Here is a 13,220-nt window from a genome sequence, read left to right on the forward strand (position 1 = left end):
GTAAAAGGGGAAAAATATTCTTCTTGTATAGTTACATTGAATATGTGTCAAGAAAGCTATTAACATTTATTTCAATTTGTAGCAAAGAAAAAGCTGATAGTTTTGCTAGAATTTTTCACTATAATTAAAATGTGGTGGCAACAGAAGAGTCTGTGCATGCACATACACAGTTGTGGACAGGAGGAATCTTTCTGCTGGAAGGTGCTGGTGTTCTTACCAAGCTGGGATGTCTGTGCAGGATCCAGTGACCACTGACTGATGTGCTGAACTGTGACACGGGAGAGCCAGGCTGTAGCCGCCTTAGTGCTTGTTTTGTGTGGTATTGCTGACAGCCCTGTGCTGCTATTGCAGGGACTCTGGAGCTGCTATTCTCATCCACTAGCTAAGCTGCTCTCACCAGAAAGGCATTATTGACCCTTTGCACTGGCTGTGATCTGGGTGTGTTGATACTCATCTCCAAACTGCTTAGTTGCAGTTGTATTCTTTATTGTGGAGGGGTTAATGGTTTTCCTGAAGATAACTGTACTGATATTTACCTCTAAAACAACAATAAGATTCCCTTATTTCATAGCAATGAATAAGTTCACCTTGCAGTAAATTAAAGCACAGTTGGACTAATGCACATATAAATTACAAAATAGCCAGTCTCTTACAGAGAGTGTAATACTGTCTATAATGTACTAATGCATTTTTAAGATGTATTTTCTGTGAAATGCTTCCCTTCAGTGTTGCTAACCAATTGCAGGTTTCACTGACTTCATGTGCAGTTTTAAAATATAGTCCAAAACAAAACACCAAGTGGACTCTCTGCTCACAAGAGCTGAGCTTCATGAAGGTGGGCTGATAATACTGCTCAGATTCTCCAGCTCTTCTAATTTTTCTAAATAAACCTGTGGTTTCTCAGGATGAAACTGCTTTCCTCTCAGCCCCTTCCAATGTAAAATTACCTTACCTTTTTCCCTATCTTTAGTCTCCTGTGTTACACCTGCCATGGTGTTTCTTTGATGCTGTGACTCCCTTCATTCTCAGCAGAGCTGGTTTATGGCTGTACTGGGGAACGTGGGGAGATGGGGCTGGCCCCAGGTGTACAGCCCTGCTCCAAAGTGCTGTGTTGCGTGCCAGCATCAGCTCCCTGTCAGGTGGGAGCTTGCTTGGCCAGCCAGGCAAACAGAGGCCAAACCCTCCTCAGGTCCCTTGGGTGTATCCGTGCATATCTTGAGCACTGATCTTTCTTACCTCTCACGCACATCCTAGGCTCCTCTGCCCACCTTGACCTCCTTCCCAGCCATTCCTTAGATCTTTATGCCTCTATTTTCCCTTTTGTTTCATAGAGTAACTTTGGAAATTAGAGCTGTAGTAGAAGGGGAGTAGGCCGAGCTTAGGCTAAGTTCTCAAATGGAAGCAATCTGGCCTGTGTGGATGGAGAGCAACGAGCCCTTGTAGTTAAGACATCTATCTAAATGTGCTGCACAGAAAAAATTGTCTGTCACCAATATAAGTCATATTCCTCCTTTTTTGTGTCACAAGCATAAAACTAACTCTGTACAAATCCTACAACTATCATTAGTTTGACTGTGATTTATGTAAACCACAATAACCCTCTGTGAAGCTGGAAAAATAAGCAAATGTGTGTTGCCTGCCAGAGCTTAAAGGCAAAATCATTTGTTTGAAACGAACTGGAAGGAGGGGCACCTCTAGAGTGGAAAATAAAGATAATGGGGGTAAAGCAACAAAACTAACAAGCGAAACCTCCAAAGATATTTAACACTTTGTGTTTGATATTTTTAGAGTTTATTTTCGTAATAGTCAAAATACGCACTACAGCAGCCTTGGGGTTGTGCTGCAGAACAGTTTTGAAGGACTGTGATATGTAATCCTTAAACTTGGAAAGACTCCCTTCCAGATAACCAAATGAGAAGGACTGTAGCCGGCACTATTGACCTCTCATCTGCAAGGTCACTAGTGAGAAACATTTTACCTTTCAAACACAGGCACTGATAGCCAGAGAGATAAGCTTTCTGCTGGGTACCTCAGTGCCTGCAGCCCTTGCTGGCTGCAGCCAGGGTCTGGGCTCGGTGAGGACAGCAGGGCTGAACCCAGAGCTGTTCTGTTCGCCTGCAATTGCGACTGTCAGAACAACTGAAGCAGTTGTAGCTCAGCTGCACTGCCCTTTCTAGCGGTAGGGTGTTTTTTTTTTTTTTAATTAAGACAATATCTGACAAAGTGAATTAACAGAAGCTGATGCTTTTAGCAGGTTTTTTGCTTCAAATGCCTGATGTCAGCTTGGGCCACATGTACATTCTGCACATGCCATGGGATAGAAAAAGTGAAGACTTGTTTTTCAATTCTCTGCTGCCTGCCCAGACACCACATGTACTGTCTGTTACATGTCGCTTCTGATGAGGTTCATGCTGGGAATTTCTTTTTAAAGGCAAAGTATTTGTGAAGGAAAGAGTTCAGATTGGGCATTAAAAATTCTGTGTCTACAGCTTGAATACAGTGATTGCTTTATGTGGACACGAGCTAGCAGTTTGTCCAGGTTCAGGTTTGTCTGGTAATAAACAAAATAAGAGGAATTGGAATAAGGAGTAGGGGAAATCAAGCACATGTTTATAAAAAGTACAGAAATTGTTATAACTAGTGACACAAGCACAGGAAAATTATTTCAGTAGTACAAATACATATCTTATAAACATGAGGAGACCACTTTTGAAACTTTAGTGGGATATGTGTCTCCTACCATTATGACTTAGAAATTGTGCAAAATCTGTTTTGTCTGGCACACAACAAAATCAGAGAGGTGAACATCTTTAAAAAAACAAAAAACAAAAAAAAAGTAGAGTCTGACTATACAATTTAATATATTTCTGTAATATTATCTGCTTTGAGCCCTGCTTCTCTCTTTTTTTTTTCCTACAGTATTTTTCAGCATTCTAAATTACTAGCCTAGAGATGATCTAGAGAATTGTTTTACTTCATACTTGTCAACTAAAAGCATAAAATAGTAACCCAAACTATTTCTTCTCTAGAGCAAACCTGATCCAGAGTTCATATTCCTATCAGAGGTCTTACTATTTGTATTCCTTTAAAGGAGGAAAAGCCACTTCTTCAGCCAGGGGATTCGGACACAAATAGACATTAGTGAAGCTTTCACCCATATCTTTTCCAGCCTGCTGTACACTCTCTTTCATTGCTTCCTTCCTGTCAAAACCCAGTAGGGCCAAAAGTGGTCATCACAGCAGCCAAGCCCAGCTGCTACACCCCCCTACTGAAGAGCAGGCTGATAATGTTCTCTTCAGCATGTTAGACATGAGCTATTAGAAGCCCAGGAATAGATCCAGGCTCAGGTTTCCTACATGATCTATTTGTTTAACCTGGTGGGCCAGCTGTGGAAGTGAGGACATATTCTAATACTCAGTGGTGACATCTGAAACAAAGGGGAAGCTCCTATGTAAACTTTTAATTAAACCCTATTTGCAGGTGTTGTTGTGGCATGCAAATATTGTTATCCTATTAGAAATTATATACTATAGATACTTTAAAAGTATGTGGAAAAATTGAGAGTGTCTTTAGTAAAAGGGAATTTAAATGTTACCCAATAGATATAAAATAAAATAAAAAAATAAATGAGTGATACAAAGCCACCTGGATCAAGAGGTTCATGGTAAAATGTGGACATTTGCTTCTTAGGTGTCCAGTTCCAAACTGTGCAAAGGATATTAACTTCTAGTTACCATCTGTTAGCATCAGTTGGATGAGTTTGTTCTGCCTGTAGCATGGGCAAGTGCTTATCTTACTAAGCTAGAAGTGGTGTAGATCTGCTCTGTCTGAGCAAATGACAGTCTTGTCCTTTTTGTGGCAACAGAAGTCTGATAGGGGTTCCAGAGGGTGGGAAATTCCATGGAAACTTTTTTAATATGCCCTGAACTGTCTCCCTGTGTCCTGTTAGAAGTCAGGACTTCCAGTGTGACAGAAAGGAGGAGACTTATTTACTACCTTTAGTTCCTACTCACTGTTACAGGGTGGCTTTTTGGTCTGTGTGGTTTTCCTCTTATGCTTTTTTTTATCTTGTATTAACATGCAAAAGGTGCATCATAGTGTTTTGATTTTGAAGCCAGGTGGGAGAATGCAGTTCAGTTAAAGGATAGGTTGTGTGTATAGATATTCCCGTTTAAATTCTGGGAGCATGTGGAGGCTTCTCTGTGATGCTCATCACTTAAGGTTGTTTCAAGGCACTGATCTATGGGTCAAGATCTTAAGTAAACAGTAATTTAGGACACTAGTGAAACATCAGGGTTTAATTTACTGTTTGTCTGCCTTTCTAAATACATAGACTCTTAATTTTTTTACCTCAAAATTTACTGTGTGAATTTATCAGTGCTGTAAACCACAGTGAAGATGCAAGTTTCTCACATGAGTAATAATTTTGTTATTTATCCTAGTTGTTCACAGAGCTGATTCAAGATACAAAGAGGTAGTGAATATAAATTTTTCTGCCTTAATGAAAACAACAGCATCACTTCAGCTATGAAAAGGGAAGGCAGAAAGGTAGCAGAGTTGAGGTGGAAAAGAAGCAGAGGAAACATGTCCTACCATGCCCACAAGAGAGGTGGGGAGTGAAAGCAGCTGGGGCAGTTGTGGCTGCAGAAACAAGCTCAGTGTGAGCACCAGCCATACACCTTAACTCTTTGATGTTAAGTCTGGCACCAAGTTCATCATATAGGCAAAGTAGGCCTGATCACTGACTTGGATTCAGCAGGAGATGACCTCAGATAGTGGGAGATGACCTCAGGTAGTGCCTGCTCTATCTGTGTCAGGAACTAAGTGTGATCATAGTGATCAGCCTTCAGCTGCATCTCTGCAGCATGGCTGAGGTCTCCAGCCTGGTCTTTGGTTTTCCCAATCAGAACCAGGAACCAGCCCTGGTCATCAGGCAAATGAGCAATGCAGGAGCAGCCTTAGAATCTCATAGTCTGACGCTCCTGCCCTGACAGGACAAATGCATTTTAAAGGCAATTTGCTGCACAATGACTGGTTGTGCTGGGCTTTGGTCACTCTGGGGGACAGCAGGAGCCAGGCCCAGCAACCCTCACCCACAGAGATGTGGCCCTGGTGCTGGTGGCCCCCCTGTGTGGCTGGTGGTCTCCTGAGTGGCTGATGCCCCAGCCTTTGCCCTGGGGTGCCTGAGGGTCGCAGCACCCACTGCTGAGGTGATGGGCTGTGTTACCATGGCAACTGGCAGATGGGGGGCTTCAGCAGGGGCAGCAGGGAGGCAGCCGCGGCAGCGCACTGGCCGAGCTGCTCAACAACAGCCCTTGCAGCACTGACAGCTCCGCTCTGGCTGGCCAGAAATAGTTATCAGATTACTTGTATTAAAACCTAATTAAGATGTGTGCCAGTAAATGCAGCATGATTATTGGATTTGGTGATTTAGCTGCTGCAGGTTGCTGCAATCCAATCACGCCATTTCAGCAAATCCAGCTCTGTGGAGTAAAGTGAAAACGTTTTACATCAGTAACCTGACTATGCTGAAAGAGTAAATAACCTTTTAATGCCTCTGCTATGTCAAGGACTGACTGATACCCACTGCAGGGTGAATGGGTACTGCCCACAGATCCTTGCATAATAATTTCCTTCAACATTAAAACCCAGAGGAGGGCTGACAGGTTATGTCAGCTTTTACCATCATTGTGGATTGCCTGTGGATTAATGGGTCTGAGTCTCCCAGTGCAGGGAGCTTGCAGCCTGAGTCCTGCGGGTGCTCCTGCTTTAGCTATTTGTTGCTATAGAAAAGAAAGCAGCTTTTGTTTTTATCTGTAGGCCACACATAAGGGGAAGTGTAACATGGTGGGTGCTAGTACAGTTTGGAGTGTTGGATGCAACAGAAGTTTATTCTGCAGGTGGAATTCACCTTGATGCCAAAGCTGTCCTTTGTGTTTGATGTTTCACCTCTGCAGGGTCTTGCAGTGATTGTCTAGCCATACCTGTCAAAATGTAACAAAACCCTATCTATCACTTTTCACTTCATTTCTGGACAGCCTGGGGTATAGCCTAGGCTCAGATGCAAATTTCACTGCCATATGAACTCTTCTGCATGTTGTAATTGCACAAAAAAAGCAGGGTAGGTTGGAGCCATTCTAACATAAAGCTGCCTATGAGTTCCAGGTACTGAGAATCAGAGCAAAACGTTTACCTTGAAGCTTTCACTGCAGCTTGTGATGCCTTGGTTGTGTTCTCTGTGGAACCACTCATCTCATGGAACTGTCTCCTTCCTGCCTCCATAGAGAAATTCGGATTTTGAAGTGGTTAATGGGAAATTATGTGAAGGGTATTGTTATTACTACTGACTGGGAGCTTTGTCCTTGGTGCCAGGCTGTCCTGTGGATAGTCCAAACATGGTACCATGGTTCAAGAGCTACATTTTCACCTTGTGCCTTGAAGTAATGTGACAGAGCATGGTGTCAGTCCCTGTCCTCCAACACGGCCAGGCCAAGGGGGAGCAGCTGCATGCCATCCCAACTAGGCAGATCTTGCCACTTTGGTGGAAAAATTGCCTCATTTAGTCAGGAGGGACACAGTGGTCACTCAGATGCTCAGGACACAGTACATTTGCCTGGTAGGTGCTGTTGCCAAAGTGAACGTGGCGACCGTGCAACCTCCCTCACTCGTATTAGCAAAATGTGCAGAAGGTTCTGTCACCCAGTTGTAAAAATGATGGCAGGCATCGATGTGCAGTTGTAACATATGGGAAGTACAGTGAATGTGGGTGGAGCTGTTCATTTCTCATCTTGAATCATTTACGAGATCAGCAGGCAGGCCAGATACAATGCATATGGGAATGTGTGGCTGTGCTGCACATGTCACACGTAATAGCAGATACTGCGAGAGGGCCCAGAGCCTGTCCTCAGGAGCTAAACGCAGCAGAGCAGGCTGGGAGTCCCAATGTGTGGACCAAGGGCCAGCTTGGCAGCAGTTTTGGGAGAGCAGACTGGCAGACAGAATTTGGGAATTCACAGATCCAGATCTGCATTGACTAGAACTGCACCCTTTTCATCCATTGTGGCCCGGAGTTGTAGATCAGTATGTTATTAAACCTGTAGTCAAGCACTGGAGATACAGATGATAAAGTTGTGACCTGCTGGTCAAACCCAGCTCAGTGCCTGTGTCATCTTTCTCCCTCTGCTCAAGGAGGCAGTCTAAATGTAACACTGGGTGGTGAAGTTACAAGCAGAAAAGTGTAATTGATTATTTCCATAATTAGAGACTTTTCCATTTACAGCAGTTTATTTGAAAGGACATAGAGCTTCACAATAGAGCACACTAGGCCTTGTGTCCAATAATATTTTTGAAATTTGCATGGGCTGCCTGTGATTATCTACTAAAAAATATTGTTCTGATGTAAAATTCACATTACTTGGAAATTGCTTCTGACTGGATGCCAGGAGTAATAAACAGTCACTGGAGAAATAACAAGTGATACCTGCTTTTGTGATTAAAGAAATAAATGTGCAATTGACCTGTCTTACAACACTGTTGTCCAACTCAGGCACTTGTTCTTCCAGTGTAAGCAGAAAGCCTCTGCATGTTTCTTCTGATACCTGCCAGCTTATTCCTTCTGTTTTGGAGCCCCTGATGAGGAGGGCCTTTGGAATGAGGGGCTCTTTACATCTTTCTCCAGGAATCCCTGTTGGACTGTTAAAGGATCTATGCTGACATGCTTAATTAACACTAAGCTTACTTGAAATAAGTGCTATGTTCTGTAATGAGTTTTGGACATTGACCAGCTTGCAAAGAGCAGTGGACAGAAAACAGAAGTTTTTGTCACTTCAGGTCCAGTTTGTCAGGGAATTTGGGTATTTGGTTTTATAATCTGGGCAACTGTGTGTGTTTCAAGAAGACAGTTACTGAAGCAGCTAGTGTGGAGCTTGCTTAGCTACAGGTGTTGGGATGCACTCCTGCAGTCTTTACTGATGTCACAGCAAAGCAGATTTGTTGTCATGTCCTCATAAAGCTTCTAAATTAAAAGTGCAGAGCTTTAAAGTGCTAATTTTAAGTGTGAAAATACATTTAAAGCCCATCCTAGGAGTAATACTTTAGTCTCAGCCCAACCACCAGCCTGAACACTGGGTGCTGCCACCACCAGTGCAAAGATCAAAGCTTTTTCCGTGAACTCCAACTTCAGATGCTCTGCAACCCTTTTATCTATTTCTTTTCCAGGTTACAGCAGCTTGACAAGCACTGCCAGGCCACTGCCCAGCAGTTAGTGGAGTTGCTCAACAAACAGAATCAGCTCTTCAAAGAGAAGCACCTGCTTACAGAAGAGGTGCAGTTTCTGAGAACACAGGTACTGTGCCAAAAGAAAAGAAAGTCTAAGGGGAACATTCTGCAGCTTTAGCAGAGAAATCTGCCAGCAGTCTGATTTCAACTGCTGGATTTTGTTGCTGTTGCTCTTTTAAATACAGCATTACCTTATAAAAAATAAAATAAAAATTCACACAGTTGGAAAGGTAGCTGAACCTGACTCTCACTTAAATCAAAGCTAAATGAAAAAAAGTGTTTTGAAGTGACAATAAAAAAGCAGAAGTTATTCTCAATGACAGTTCTTAACTTCTTAACTGAAGATTTTTGTGTTGCTTTTTCAGAGAAAAGGGAAATCTGTTCTTTAACATCATTAATGTTTAAACAGTTACTTGACATTGATAATTGCTTAGAGGTTTTGCTGCCATTTGTCAGACTAAAGTCCTTCTATCCTTAATGATTTTTTTCTCTTTATTTTTAAATTTTTAAAAGTTTTTTTTTTTTTTTTTTTTTTTTTTGCTGCTCAATGACCACTCATGGTAAGACTCCTGGGATTGTCCTGTGCAGAGCCACTAGTTGAGCTTTGATGATCCCAGTGGGTCTCTTTCAACTCAAGATATGTGTGAGATGGTGAAGGTACAATCAATCTTGCCTGAGCACTCATCACAGCACTGCTTCTCCAGCAGTTCTTATTGTTCTTCCAGTGGTCCCTAGGAAGCTGTGGCTCCTTATGGGCTGTTCTGGCTTTTTTTGTTTTGGCCACTGTTCTTTGGCCAGTAAGTGCTTTGGAAATAAGGGAGAAGACTGCGGGGCTGGGTTTTTTCTTTTTTCTTCTTTCACTTTTTTTTCAGAAAAAGGAAGAGAACTAACAAACACAGAATGAGGTTTGCAGTAAAACTATCAGATAATCAAACTCAAGGTTGAATTAGTGTATTTACTCAGTTACAAAGCATTACAATGCTTTCTAACTTTCAAACTTGTGAGTTTGCCCAGGATAGCTGGAGTTTGCTTAACACAATAACAAAGGACATTCGGTGTAGGAAATTTAGTCTAGTAGCACACCTAACAGTAAACAGAATATGAATTGGCTTAGAACTTTAAAGTACTTTTGTAGGCTTTTTATCTGTAGAAGTCAGTAAATGTTTAACCTAGGAGAATAAAATCCATACTTTGTTAAGCCCCATATCATGTCCATGTGTTTGGTTTTACAGGACTTCCTGTTCTAGTAGACAAACTCGGTGGCTCATGACAGTGTAAGGTTATCAGCATGTAGTAACTACTGGCAAATTTTAGGGCAACCATAGTGTTCTCTCTATAGGAGAGGTTAAGGAGGTGGTTGTTCCCAAAATAAATTAAAATTCCTGCTTTCAGAAAAGCACTCTTGGTAACGTGAACTGCCTTTACATGGTCCACAGGGATTTTGTTATTGATAATCTATTTTATCTGGAAGTGATTGTGTTTTTATGGAGTTGGGCAGAAGTACAAAAATCATACTAAAGAGGAAAAAAATCATTCAAATATTAAATTTCTATCAATACTTGACAGGCAAAAGCTGCCTTCTTTATGGTCATTACAAGTTAATTGTGCTCCAGAGGACACTTTTTAAGTTGAGAACACTCAGAAAAGAAGAATGATAGAAAAACTATTACAGAATGAGCCCTAAAAATCTATGTGCAGATATTTAAAGCAATAGCGGTTCTCTGGGAACTGGAATTCAGCCCAAAAGAGCTGCTTGGAATATCAGACAATTGTTTTAAGGAAACTGAAGTACAGTTCACCATAAATGGAAGCTCTTTGCAGAAAGATTGCCTGTAGTTAGTATAGAAATACTGAAACCAAAGAACTGCATAGTTAATGTTGATCAAAGGTTAAAGTGACCTCATATTCCACATTTTACTGTATTGTCCAGGTGGAAGCCTCAGCCATTACCTAATCTTTTAAAGATGATGTAAATCTTTTAAAGATGATGTAAAATACACTAAGCTAAATGTGCTATTGTATCTTGGAACATGAGCCTGTAGTAACTGCAGTTGCATATTTCAGGGAAAAAATGGGATGCAGATCTCAAACAGGACACAGATGGAATGAAGTAAAATCCTGGATGAATAAAGAGAAATGAGCAGAAGTAGGTATTTTTTTTCTGTATCCTATATATAGAGTGGGGAGGAGAGGAAAGGAGAGCACGACTAAAACTATTTGCAGATGTGAGTTGAATCTGGCAAACACTTAAAGACAAAAGGAAGAAGGAAGTGTTTGAAACATTTTTGAGTTTGAAACTGTTGAAGTTTTTTGTGCTTTGATTTTTTTTTCTCTTTAAGCACTTAAAAATTATAGGACAAGCACTCAATAGCAAAGACAAGTTTACCTAATAGAATTTAATACAAAAAATCCTAAATATGTAAGTTGAAGGAAAGGGGGATGTACAACTCTTAGCTAGGTGGGAACTTCTGGAAGATCTAAGATTAAACCCAGATACTTTTTGTCTGGATAGTCACTAGGTGTTTGTCTTTTTATTGGAATGCTTAGTTTTGTTGCTTCCAGTATTTTCTGTCTGAGGAAGCTTGAATCATCCCTATCTCTTCAGAAAGGCTGCAAATGGTTTTGTAATAAATCATAACAGTTAGTGTCACATTGAAAGAAATATTATCTAGATATTTGTATTTGGAGCAGTGCTGTCATGTTACAGTAGTGCAACATAGCTATAGGTCTTCCTACTGCCTTGTAAGAGTTACTAAACTTTTAAAGTTTAAAGAATTTAAAATTGCATCATTTACTTGAATCTAGCTGACCTACTCAACAAACCTAACAAGCCCTGAGCCTTGATAGGATTTGTTTTCAAAAGTCAGATTACTTCCACTGTAGTTTTTATTACTAGTGTTACATGTTTGTTGTATGGGGGGAAAGACAGCAGAAAGAAAAAAAAAATATCTTTAAATTCAGCTACATTCTGGTGTGTTGAGACCATGTTTTTCTTGGAAAACTCATTTGATACTGTAAGGAAAATTCAGGGTTTTAAAGGAAAAAAATAATAAAATAAGTACTTGATCCTGCTGTAATGCTGTATTCCTTTACAGGCTACATGAGCATATTCAGGACCTTGTAAAGGTAATCAAATTTTAATGATGGGATTTACACCTCTCATTTTGAAAGTTTTTGTAACACTCAGGTTTGGAATTTCTACCTTTGAAAGTCTCTTATATATATAAGAGACTTATAAGTATAGTGGAATTCACCCTAAGGCAGGAGGATAAGAGATATTTAATTACCTTCCTACATAGGTATGAAATAGAGAATACTAAATAAATGTGCACAGAAAGCAAACAAACATCTTAACAGAGATTGCTGGAAACCTCAGCACCCCCCACCAGGCATGAGTGTATCTGTGAGAGCTGGGATGCCTCTCTCTTGCAGGATCTGCCTTGGTGTCCATGAGTTTGACAGAAATCAGTATTTGTCCCGGTGGATAATCCCCTCACAGCCCCCAGCTGCCAGAAGGGGTTGCTGGCCAGCTGAGCCAGTGAGAGCACAGACGGGTAGGATTTGGACCTTGAGGATTACTTCCAGCAAGGGCTGTCATCCTGTGCTGCTTCTCTGACTTCCCATGAAGATCTCCTCCTGCAAGCCAGTCTCTCCCTGGCCAGGAACCTGCACCCTCCCTGTGCTCTCCGTATGGCTGAGCCACTAAAGCTCTCTCCTCCCTCCTTGCAGATGTCTGTGTCACAGTGAGCATGTCTGTGAGCTGATCACCCTTCTTCTAAAAGGAAGTTAAAGTACACTTACCCGTGCCTGTGTTCCCATCCTCACCCCAGTCACTCAGCAGGAGGCACTGTTGGAATTACAGCTGGTCTGGAGCAGGGGTTTTCTTTCCTTTCTTGTGTCAGCAGGAATTTTCAGTGAGACCCCAATGGTTAATGCAGCAGTGTTCCCAAGTGCTGTGTTTGCTTTTTATTTTTTATTATGTATTACAGAAGGGGGAGCCTTATTTCCAGCAAACAGGTAGGTCATCCATCTCTGCTGTCAAAAGTGATTCAAGCTGATCCTTACATGGCCTTCAACCTCAGGACACCTGAAGATTGCTTTGGTGATTAGGAGAGAGCTTTTGTTTTAGTGTAGTCTTACTGCACAAAGATGGTGCCTCTGCCAGGTGTTTGTAACAACCAGTGACAGTCCACAGATGGGGTTGGTGGATGTTGTTGTGGGTTTTTTAAGCAGATGAAAATCTTCACTTCTGCTTGGATGGAGTTTAATGAGAAGTGATGCAAGTTAAACCATGACAGGAAGGGATAAAGATAGACCTCTGTTTGATGTCTGACTGCCCTGACATGAGGCGTCAAGTATTCAGCTCCTCAGTGTTTGTGCATCTGCAGCTGTGGGAGTCCTGTCCATCCCGCCCAGTGCTACTGGACAAAAGCTGGGCACCAGCTGAGGAGTTGAGCCTGGCCCTGCTGGGAGTTCCACCTTGGGTTTTACAGCCATGCAATGGAGGATTGAGGCACTGAAGCCACCTGAGTGCTTTCTAATCAAACAGGAAGTCAGTTGTTCTTCTCTCCTCCCAGTATTGCTGGCAGGAATAAAATAAACCAGTCAGGCATCTGTAGTTCCCCTCCTACAAACCCTTCCAATGTGTACATCTAATACCCAACCAGCCCCTTAAAACAGATGCCACTGAGCTAAGGAGGGAGTGTCCAGAGGAACCTGGGCACCGTGTGCTGCAATGTTCTGTACACTGAAAAACCAAAATATTCTAGGGAGGAGGAGAAACCAAGACTGGAAAGGCCTTTACCCTGACTGTCCAGTAACTAACTCGTTTACCAATTACCTGAATGTGACAGTTGTGCCCATTTTGTTAGAGAACAGCACACCTTAAATGACAGCTTTAATACTTGGGCCCTGGGTCAGTGGGGTACAGAGACTCTGACAGG

General features: G+C 41.8%; 1 protein-coding gene across 3 annotated transcripts in view; it reads left to right on the plus strand.

Annotated features, from left to right (window-relative positions):
* Positions 1-13,220, plus strand: part of SDCCAG8 (SHH signaling and ciliogenesis regulator SDCCAG8) — a 104,562-nt gene that overhangs the window by 89,827 nt on the left and 1,515 nt on the right. For all 3 annotated transcript variants that reach the window (XM_066546601.1, XM_066546603.1, XM_066546602.1), the window contains exons 17-18: positions 8,218-8,344; positions 10,342-10,423. In XM_066546601.1, coding sequence (XP_066402698.1) covers positions 8,218-8,344; positions 10,342-10,386 — 172 coding nt within the window. In that variant the 3' untranslated portion in view covers positions 10,387-10,423. The remainder of the gene's footprint in view (positions 1-8,217; positions 8,345-10,341; positions 10,424-13,220) is intronic.

Source organism: Molothrus aeneus, chromosome 3, assembly GCF_037042795.1.
Source record: "Molothrus aeneus isolate 106 chromosome 3, BPBGC_Maene_1.0, whole genome shotgun sequence".
NCBI classification, from domain to species: domain Eukaryota; kingdom Metazoa; phylum Chordata; class Aves; order Passeriformes; family Icteridae; genus Molothrus; species Molothrus aeneus.